The sequence below is a fragment of the Electrona antarctica genome (assembly GCF_951216825.1).
Source record: "Electrona antarctica genome assembly, chromosome: 10".
Lineage (NCBI taxonomy): Eukaryota > Metazoa > Chordata > Actinopteri > Myctophiformes > Myctophidae > Electrona > Electrona antarctica.
Window position 1 is genome coordinate 9,233,693 of NC_136791.1, and position 11,580 is coordinate 9,245,272.

The following is an 11,580-nucleotide window of genomic DNA, read 5'->3' on the forward strand; positions in this document are numbered from 1 at the left end:
ACCTCAGCAGCACAGACCTTCATGCACACAGACACATTAGCAGATTACACGGCTGTTTGGGAAAGGCAAATGTTGTTCTGGGCACGGTGCTACTGCTAACGGTACACCTCCAGGGGGATTGAGGTTGGGGGCACGTGGGTGGAAAAGGGGCAATGTGGGGCTGAAGTTGTGGGTTTATTATCAGGAGATGTTACTGAAAAGGTATGCTTTCATTATCAGGAGATGTTACTGAAAAGTTTATGCTTTTTCAGCAAATAATGTGCAAGCCCAAAGCTTAGTAGTGCATATAGAAGGAACTTGATTATAGATGCAATAATGAACCAGGCGCTTACGCTTATGTGTTTGATCATGATATACAACTTGAAATTAACTTCACAAGTGTGTGTGTGTGTGTGTGTGTGTGTGTGTGCGTGTGTGCGTGTGTGCGTGCGTGCGTGCGCCCATTTTTCACCCCCGTGTCAATTATCTAATGTGATCCTGGGCTCTACACACCCTCCGCCAACCTGGGGAGAGCAACGGACTTGAACTCATGCTTCCTTCATGCATGAGTGTCCAAGTCGCTCCTTTACACCTGACAGGGGGGAGTTTCCCTGGTTGGACGTAGCGCGTGGAAGGAACACTTCCTTTGCCCTCCATCAGGCGCCCCGGCTGGCCAGGGGGAGGCAGTTTAGAGACCAGGATTACTGCATGTTTTTTGTGAGGGTACCTACCCTAGGGGACACGGGGAGAACATGCAAACTCCACACAGAAAGGCCCTTTCGCCAACCCCGCCTCGGGTGTGGGCACTGATGATGCGGAGGAGAGAACACGCCGCCAGCACCCACAGCATCCCCAGCGGGAATCAAACCCAGGACCTTCAGCTGTGAGGCGACGCTACTGACTGTGCCACCGTGCCCCTTATCTTCACATTTCTAATATATATTTCTATATAAAGTATAACAGAAAACACAAAAGAAATGAATAACACCCCCCCCCCCCCCCCCCCCCCGCCTGTCAGTCAGTGTCTAATCCACATTATTCTGGCTCCATGGGTTGAGCAATTGATCTGAACTTGCACATGGCCCTCGACAATTAGCACATGAAGACCGTGAGGAAGCCTGTGTTTTTCCCTAAATGTAAGCTGCTTCTTAGCGTTTTTTGTGTAAACACCATGCAGAGATTCAGAATTCGGGCTATGGGATCTGCTCTCACAGCGCTTTGTTGTCATGGTTACAGCCCCACAGGCTATGGCAGAACAGGCAGACGCTACAAACTTATAAAGTACTTTCATTTTAGGGCCTGTGTCTGTCCACACAGGGGAGTGCTAACGTTCTCTCGGTTCATACAACACCAACAGTTCAACTGTCACATAGTGACATGCTGTGATCTTGTAGATGTATTGTATTTTTGTGAAACATTGAAAGTGAAAGTCGTGTTTATAGTAGGTTTAATAAATATTTAACCAATGAAAAGTAGCGGTTTTGGACATTTCCACCTGACAGCGACAATATTAACAATGATTCAATGATTCATGCCTTGTTGTGTTTAACTTTTATATCTCCTCTCTGCGGACGGAGCGTCTGTATAATCTCCTACTCCCTGTTCCTCACCGGGTGTTAAAATCAGAGCGGACGGAGCGTCTGTATAATCTCCTACTCCCTATTCCTCACCGGGTGTTAAAATCAGAGCGGACGGAGTGTCTGTAATCTCCTACTCCCTGTTCCTCACCGGGTGTTAAAATCAGAGCGTGGCTCTGGATTTATAGAATGGAGGCCAAGTGCTAATCATAAGTTAAGCCTGCAGTGAACAGGTCATTCTCGGGTCATTCCATCGGCCCCTACAGGTCATTCTCGGGTCATTCCATCGGCCTCCTATAGGGAACGCTCTGTGTGAAAAGTCACAGCTTACAACTTAGTGGACTCAACTGAATCATGTTGAAACAATGTACAGTGCTGTAGTGAGTCAGGACAGCCAAGAGTTGAGCCCACTCCATTAAAAGGGATAAATTTAAATTCCACTGATATTTCACATACATGTTGCGCACATAATTACATACATACACATGCCCATGCATTAAGGCTCAAACCAGCACCCTTCATACGTAGAAATACCACACGCACGCACGCACGCACGCACGCACGCACGCACACACACACACACACACACACACACCACAGGAGCGGTCCATTTATCTGTCTTCAGTCTACCTGGGGAATGAAACATGTGAAGAGCACAGAAATGAGCACCAACCGTTTTTACAATTTCAAAATGTTGCCCCAAGGGATTTGGCAAGCTGTCTGAAAATGCAGGTGATACACAACCTTTGCTATGTATGACTAATGCTTGGCTGCTAAAGACTGTGTCAACAAGGTGTTTTATTAAAAGACACAGCGAGAGAACACAAAATGGCTAAAACATTACGAGGTTTATATAGCGAGCTGGTAAACATCACAGGGAGCTAATTGGATTAATGAGAAACAAGGCTTTCACTCACCTTCCAGCACTTTGAGACTCACGGACAGAACACAAAGATGTATAAAAGAGTTCTTTATTTCTAATAAACATGAATACATGTGAACAAGTATGATTTTTTTTTTTGTGATCCATGTTTAAAACATTCTTGAAAAATCAGACCAGTCTGAAGCGAGTGGTGCAACAGCACCCCCTATTGGTACTCTAAACATGGGGACATAGGGACATAGGTTAGGACTGTTCCTTGGAGTGGTTGCACCACTCAAAAACTGCTGTACAAAGCAACAGGAAGGGTCACTATACTGTAGGGTCAGTACATGAGAGATGATATGTTCTATGTTATTATTTCAGCCATGTAGCAAACTTAACCTGACTCCGCCAGATGGGGCAGCAGAGAGTACACTGGGTTCCCCCCTCCTGCTCCCATCTGGGAACTCTCAGGCAGACTTGATGCCCGGCCACAAAACGGCCTGGCCAATCAGCAGCAGCTAGAAGCTAGAAGCTGCTGCTAGAAGCTGCTAAAAGCTGCTGCTGATTGGCCAGGCCGTTTTGTGGCCGGGCATCAAGTCTGCCTGAGAGTTCCCAGATGGGAGCAGGAGGGGGGAACCCAGTGTACTCTCTGCTGCCCCATCTGGCGGAGTCAGGTTGTAGCAAACTAGCCATACATCTGCATTACCATCAACAACAATACAAAGGAACAATGCAATATGGGGCAATTAAGGGAAACAAAATGCAACATCACACACGAAAACTTGTACAACTCTGAAAAGTATACTTTTTTTTTTAGACACACAAAGGACACATACATTGTATGTGTTAAATAATTTTTGTTTGTCAGGACACAAAAGAGCTAACTACGTCATTCACAGATTCAGCAGTCTGTTTAAATACCTCATCTCTACAAAGTGAATTTACATTTCTTTTTTTTTTAAAGTACAAAGTGCAAATACTATGGTTTCCATATTGCCGATTGGTGTGGGCAGAATCTCTGAGGGGAGGGGAGATCTCCGTTGCTGGCTTTAGCCTTGCTTCTTTGATGGATTCTGTGAAGAGTTTGTCAGATGTGTTGGCTGTTGTCTTTCAACCATGTCACTATGTTTCACTGCACAGCTAGGCCTCACTCACACCTTTACATCTAGCATACAACATTGATGCATGCTAGATGTAGAGAAAGGGTTTGTTTACATCTTGCCCCAATGCATTTCCAATGGAAGTCACATGGTTTGACACAACATTTGTGTTGTACGGCTTTCGGCTGTGTTTCGACTGCCCCCCACCCCCTCATACAACACAAATGTTGTCTCAAACCATGTGACTCCCATTGGAAATGCATTGTGAGCTTGCATCAGTCAATAAGTCTCATGCATCAGCTATACATCAATCTGTTGCGAAGGTGTGAGTCAGGCCCTAGACTTCCAGTGGTGGAAAGTAAGTACTGTACTGTACTACAAGTATCAAGTATTTGTACTTTACTTGAGTAAACTTCACTACTTTTACTTCTACTCCACTACATCTCAGAGCCAACATTTGTACCATTACTCAGCTACAATTATTTGAAAACTTTAGTTACTAGTTACTTTGGAGATTTTAATTGTGTTAAATATTCATTAGCCACGTCAACGCTATACATTTCAGCCATTCAAAAAAACTAAATCGGTAACATGTATTCATTGTTTAGTTATGTAAATACATGGCAAAGTTACACACTATACATTTAATCACTCGTACAACATACAGTACATAATATGTACTGTATGTGCTCCTACATAATTATTCACTTAAAGGAGCATTCAGTGATTTGGGTGACTTGGAAAACCACCCAGTCCGCCCCGGTAACAAAATGTGCACATGCACGCTCTACAGTGGGGGGAAGTGCAACAGGCCAACAGCATGTGCACCAAGGCCCGCCCCCACTCGATCATGATTGGAGGAAGGCCCCTCTCATCCTGATTGGATGACGGTTTTGCCACCCGCCACCAAAACTGAAACTAGGGTTTTTTGACCCCAGGGGCTCACTGGGGACAGGGAGGATTTCCTATTATGGTCAGCACACTCTATAGTAGGGAGGATTATCCAGAAAAAAAGAAAAAATAAGTGATATTTGAATTAAGTCAAATCACTGAATATACCTTTAATTCAATGAATTGCTTACCAGTTTACTGGAGGAGACCCCTTCACCCGTCTTGGCTCCTGTGGATCATAAAAAGCATATTTATACACATTATCATTTGTCAGCCTCATTATCTAGGCATTCTAGAACTAATGCTTCAAGGGCCAAACCTCAGCCATTTGAGAAGAACAATGCAATTCAGTGAAAATCATAATCTTAAATCTTACATTTCGAACCTATGTTTTCAGATACATATCTAATCTTAGCGTGCTGATTACGTGTAACCCTTTTTGGGCGGGATCCCCTTTTGGTGTTTTAACTAAGCATTATGTTATACTTTAGCTATTGAAAAATCGTAAAAATGCGGCACAAATCTTTGAATATATATTCTTTTTTTTTTTTTACGTCATGTCAAAATGGGTTATCATGAGTAATACACTGTCCGTAATTAAAATCAGATTTGTATTATTCATTTCACTACGTGTTTAAGCCCCATGTTATAAAACATTTTATTTTGCTAATTTGCAACGATTGATGAAATAACTTATCTACAAGCACACAAAGCGTCCAGCACACAAAGACCTGCTATTTTCCACACATCTCTGAAAATGTTCGCCTATAATGACATGCCTAAAATGTTACTGTGAATGAGAATACACGACAAGAGGCGGCAAGATGCAGCTTAGAGCATGGGCGTCTCTTCTGGGTTTTTAAACAGCTGATGGATGGAAATGACGCTCGCGCGCGGCTGCAACTCACAGCGTTTCCGGATTTTCGCCCACGCTGCAAGATGCAGCCGCGCGCGAGTGTCGTTTCCATCCACGCGTTTTGTGCGGCTTAGAAAGTGCTCACACGCAATGGCAGAGCACTGGGGAAACTGGCGGTGTTTGTTGAACGGCTTACCCTCCTCCTTGATGACGCCCAAACATCCCATCAGTTCCTGCAGGGACAGCGCCTTGTCGTTGCTGATGTCACAATACTCCACAAACTTCTTCACGCACTTCTTGGGTTTGGACTTCTTGCGAAGGAAGCGCTTGAACGGCTTGATCTCCTTCTTTCCGATGTCGCCGCTGGAGTTCTTGTCCAGCTGGCTGAAGTACCAGTGGACCACCCTCTCCTCCAGGGTGTGGCTGGGGTCCGGCTCTGCCATCCTAGAGACAGACATGGATCAAACCCCCAGTTACGACAGTCTGACGCTGAACCCTTTAAGACCTGAGGGAAATTCTAACAATGTCTAAAAAACAGTTTTGTGAAAAACGTATGTTGCTCTATCAGCGGTGCTCAAATTCCTTCATGTCAAGCACCCCCAGAATTATATTTATTTAAAGACATTTTAAGCGTCGTACGAAGCCAACTCGAGTCGTGACAAATCATGACAACAAACACAATATTTGGACCAAACAAATAATTACAAAGAAGAAAAACAACAAAAAAAGTGTTGTAACCTGATGTTTTTTTCTACATTGTGTTTATTGTCATGATTTGTCACGACAAGAGTTGGCTTTGTCCGCGGCGTAAACGTCTTTAAATAAATACTTTCTGAAAAGTCTATGAGGAAAATGAACAGGGATTTCTTTTCCGGGTTTCTCGAGGGGGCGGGACTGCGACGCTCTATATTCATGGATCTGATACGTTCATGTATGACCATAAACGTCTCAGATCCACAGAGGAGAGAGCATCATACCTGTATATTCATCATGTATGGCCATAAACGTCTCAGATCCACAGAGGAGAGAGCATCATAACTGTATATTCATCATGTATGGCCATAAACGTATCAGATCCACAGAGGAGAGAGCATCATACCTGTATATTCATCATGTATGGCCATAAACGTATCAGATCCACAGAGGAGAGAGCATCATACCTGTATATTCATCATGTATGGCCATAAACGTCTCAGATCCACAGAGGAGAGAGCATCATAAACGTATCAGATCCACAGAGGAGAGAGCATCATACCTGTATATTCATATATGGCCATAAACGTATCAGATCCACAGAGGACAGAGCGTCATACCTGTATATTCATCATGTATGGCCATAAACGTATCAGATCCACAGAGGAGAGAGCATCATAAACGTATCAGATCCACAGAGGAGAGAGCATCATACCTGTATATTCATCATGTATGACCATAAATGTATCAGATCCACAGAGGACAGAGCATCATACCTGTATATATTCATCATGTATGGCCATAAACGTATCAGATCCACAGAGGAGAGAGCATCATAAACGTATCAGATCCACAGAGGAGAGAGCATCATACCTGCCGGCAGATGCTGGGTCTGTGACAGCGTGCACCATGTCCGTTGACAGCGCATCCAGGACGCTCGTTAGGAACTCTGTTTTCTTTGCCCCAGGACAGCCTATAGAAAAGTGCACATAAATGAACACACAAAATATAGTATATATGCATGTGCATCAGTGTTGATTTTTGCAGCAAATTTTGATTTTAGTTTAGTCATAGTCTTTTGAATGAAATGTAATTTAGCTTTAGTCATATTTTAGTCATCTGAAATGGTTTAGTGTTAGTCTAGTTTTAGTCTATTAAATGTCATGTGATGTTAGTCGACTAAATCTACAGTTGTATTTTGTCCCAAAAATATTATTTTGCGGGCCTTGATGCCGTCATAATGGCTGATTTTACACTTGCTGAAAATAACAGAGCTCACAATGTGTGGTGCTGCGACGCTTGTAGATCTGCTATTTTCAGCATGCAACCACGTGTAAAATGACTTTTACTTATACTGGATCTCTTGTCCACTAGTCCCTTTCTAACATTTTAGTCTAGTTTTTATTTGTTGACGAAATTGTCAATATATTTAGTCTTAGTTTTAGTCATCATAGCTTAGTTTCATTTCGTTTTTGTTTAGTTTTCGTCAGTGAAAAAAGGTAGTTGATGAACATTTTTCGTCATAGTTTTAGTCGCCGAAATCAACACTGATGTGCATGCATGTAGCATCGTGGATTTGACATGTAAACAAATGTACAAATGTGTGCAAAGCGAAACACAATCCTTCCATCATAGGTGGGCTAATAAATGTCTGGGGAGGGAAGTCAAAATAACAGACAGTGCCGTTTTAACGTGTACAGCACATAAAGAGAAAATAAAAACCAAACGAGACTGTCACAGTTGTCTTTTACTCCCTTTCATAAAGTGTCAGACCTCCCCCAATCTGAGGATGGAAGAGGCTACCTGCCAATCATCCCAGAGGCCCCCAGACGGAGGTGTTAAGGTTTCCATACATAGCTCCAGGCGCTGACTGGAGTTACTGTATGGACATGGAACTCTGGCCTAAGCCAACATCTACATCGAAAAGGCCTTCTGCACCAAACTGTAGTTCTGCCAGAGATTATTTTAACCCAATCCAGCTTCATTCATGTACTAGAAAGATGATCGAACATCTGAGAATGGTGACAGATCACATGCAATGAAGGTCATAAGTTCATATCAACTCCTCCTCACTTTGTGGTGGATTGAGGGTAAACATTTATCTGACTGACATAAGCAGCGCAATGAGCACATACAACTGGATAGGAGGCAGTCTGAGGCACCTCCTTTTAGCTACAGTAGCTAAAAGGAGCATGCAGCATGTCATTGGGGGGGGGGGGGGGGGTCCTTCTGTGATATGAACATGGACAACAGAAGAGGAATGACGTCCCTAATGATAGTAATTGTGTGTCAGGCCATATAGTTTTAAGAGTGAATGGGCCACAGTTGTTTCTGGAAGAGCTGAAGGCAACAGAGAGAGATTCCTGGATTCCTCTCCCCAAACTCTCCTCTGCTTTCTCACAGTCTGCCGTCCCTCTGCAGCTCTCCAGAGGTTTGCTGCTCTCTTTTTTTACGGCCCAGGGCCTGCGGGGCCAGATTCTCCTGTGCTGGAGATAATAGTATGCTTTGCCCCTCTCTAACAGGTGGCGACTGGTGTTGGGGTAAACACCCCACAGCACCCAGCTTCTAGTCCCACCTTCCCCAAGCAGCATTCAGCCTGCACCAATCCAAGGGTCGAGACGCGCACATGCCCAAACCGTCACCCTTGATTTATACTTGTAAACCAAGCAACCAAGTAAAGTAGCAGATCTACAAGCTCTCGGATGTGCTATTTTCCGGTGCGTGACACCGGCACGCAAACAAGTATAAATCACCCTTTACATGCTGTTCTTTACATGCAAGCCTCCTCTGAGCTGCATGGGGAGGCTTGCGTTTAAGTTTTAGTAGGTCTTTTCTGGCCCAGACCCAATAAAATATCTGACCCACCTGTTAATCGCTACAGTGGTGCCTTCCTTGCAGGGCCCCCATTTTTTGTGTATTAGTCTAGACTTTTAGACAAATGCACCTTCAGAAAGGCAAGTGTTTTTATCTAGCTATACCGACCCAAGAGGGATTTGTGGGATGCAGTTGGACTAGTTTGAGGCTCTGTGTTTTTCATGGAGAGTAAACGCTCTTTCTGTAATCCTGCAGGAATCCGAATGTTCCTCCAGTTCATACAAATTCTAAGCCATCAGGTAAGGCTGCTAGTCCCTTTCCTCTTGGCAGAGGAGGTTTTGGTGGAGGCGGGACAGATCGGCTTCTGTCGTCTGGCCACAGTTTAGCTGAGGGGCAGGGCACCAATGTTCCCGCTGTCATTCAAAGGAAATTGAGTCTGGCCACTTTCCGTTCAGTTCCAGGCTAAAGCAGTAAATGGCTGCTGTCTGATTCCTTAATGATTATAATTATGTAATGCTTGACTTTGACAGATGTGCTTCGGAATAAAAAAAACGAGGAACGTCAAGCTGTTGCGCTGCGCAGGAGACTTCAAGAAAACCTCAAATGATTTGATTGTTTGCCAGCTGAAGGACTGGCCACTCCCATGTATGTCTAATGTACATACAGTAGTTGGTCAGTAGTGCGCGTGCGTGCGTGCGTGCGTGCGTGCGTGCGTGCGTGCGTGCGTGCCTGTGTAGTGTTAGTGTTAATATGAAGGCAGTGTTATTCTGTGCAGCCGCATGGGGCAGAGGCCTGTCAGCACTCAGCGCCGCAGCTCCCAGGCCTGCCCCTACGCTATCCCATGACCCCCTCTCGGGAGAGAGCTGGCAAAATACACCCCTTCCCTTCCCTCGCTCCTTTCAGTGCGAGTTGGTCCCTCCTCGCATCTCGCCCCATAAACCTCTCAACGCCAGCGAACGCAGGGCTATGATGTGAAGGCAACATTTATAATTATCCCGGGTTTATACACTAACTGGGTTTACGGCCACTGACGCAATAGCTCATAAAGAAAAACAAGATGCTGATATGGTGCAGGTTCGTGAGACACAGGGTTATAGTCTCTCCGTGCATGAGAGCGTATTTGTGTGTATTTTGCATCCCCCATGTGTGTTGGATGTGGGACTGGGCGTGCATGCAGCCTCTCTCTCGCTCTCTCTCTCGCTCTCTCTCTCTCTCTCTCTCTCTCTCTCTCTCTCTCTCTCTCTCTCTCTCTCTCTCTCTCTCTCTTTGGATAGTTGCGGCTATTCTTCACCCCATTACCACCTCCTTAGACTTTCAGCTGTCTGTTACAACATGTAATAACTCCCTGCTTGCTGCATGTGGTCTGCAACTCGTCAGCTGTCCAAAACATTTAGAGAACAATTTGTCTGGTCTGAGATGAGCCTGTCTGACTATGGCCTGACTCACACCTTTACAACAGATTGATGTATGGCTGATGCGATGAGACTTATTGACTGATGCAAGCTCGCAATGCATTTCCGATGGGAGTCACATGGTTTGACACAACATTTTTGTTGTATGAGGGGGTGGGGGGCAGTCGAAACACAGCCGAAAGCCGTACAACACAAATGTCAAACCATGTGACTTCCATTGGAAATGCATTGGGGCAACATGTAAACAAACCCTTTCATACATCTAGCATGCATCAATGTTGTATGCTAGATGCAAAGGTGTGAGTCAGGCCTAAGACTGCATGTTTCTTACTGTACCCAAGGGGCAGCGGAACCTGTGCTGCAACTCCATCTAGCACCTGCAGTAGTAACTAAGTACATTTACTTAAGTACTGTACAGTACTTAAGTACAATTTTGAGGTATTTGTAGTTTACTTGAGTCTTTCCAATTGCCAATACCTCTACTTCTACTCCACCACATCTCAGAGCCAAATATTGCAACTTTTACTCCACTTTATTTATTTGAAAACTAGTTACTTTGTAGATTCATTACAAATCATTACAAAACAAAACATTAACCACTTCAGCCCTATATACATTTCATTTGAAAATAGCCGATCTACAAGCTCACAATGTGTCAAGATGTTTATACATTTGAAAACGTGTGAAATGGGACCTTCTGCACAATGAGTACTATTACTTTTGGTACTTTAAGTACATTTTGATACCATTACTTTTGCACTTTGCAATTCCGGGACTTTCATTTGTAACAGTGGTAATTCTACATTGCAGTTGATACTTTTACTTAAGCAATAACTGTGAGAGTACTTTTTTCCACCACAGAGCACCTGTGAGGAGAGGGCCCTGCAGACCTGGCCGGGCTCGCCATTATGTAAACAGCCTTGGATGGGACTAGAACAGTGGCCTCTCTGTTCAGCGCCTGCCTGGATTATTAACATGTTTACCAAACCAAACAACAACAACAAAAAACACACAGCTAAGGATGGCGAACTCGCCAAGTGCCTGCACTCACTGCTGCTGTAAACTCCGATCCGGGTCGCGTAAATAATGCGACTAATAATAACCCAACCCCCTTTTCACCCTCTCTCTGCATTGTTGGCGTATTAACCCATTCAGGCCTGACGTCGAAATTAAAAAAAATGTCTTCTAAATAATGACAATTTTCGGAAAGATTTGAGGCACATTTTAACGATTTTTAAAAAAAAATAGCAGACCTACAAGTTCATAGCGCGCCACTCGGTGGCGCGCTATGAGCTTGTAGATCTGCTATTTTTCAATAGCTAAATTATAACATAATGTATGTAACCACCAAAAGGGGTTCTCGCTCAAAATGGGTTAAGAACATTAGCTCAAT

At 44.2% G+C, this 11,580-nt stretch overlaps 1 protein-coding gene across 2 annotated transcripts in view; it reads right to left on the minus strand.

Annotated features, from left to right (window-relative positions):
- Positions 1-2,520: 2,520 nt before the first annotated feature.
- Positions 2,521-11,580, minus strand: part of smoc2 (SPARC related modular calcium binding 2) — a 39,856-nt gene continuing 30,796 nt past the window's right edge. For both annotated transcript variants that reach the window (XM_079511999.1, XM_079511998.1), the window contains exons 10-14: positions 6,835-6,934; positions 5,465-5,712; positions 4,604-4,641; positions 3,117-3,494; positions 2,521-2,824 (exon numbers count right to left, since the gene is read on the minus strand). In XM_079511999.1, coding sequence (XP_079368125.1) covers positions 3,471-3,494; positions 4,604-4,641; positions 5,465-5,712; positions 6,835-6,934 — 410 coding nt within the window. In that variant the 3' untranslated portion in view covers positions 2,521-2,824; positions 3,117-3,470. The remainder of the gene's footprint in view (positions 2,825-3,116; positions 3,495-4,603; positions 4,642-5,464; positions 5,713-6,834; positions 6,935-11,580) is intronic.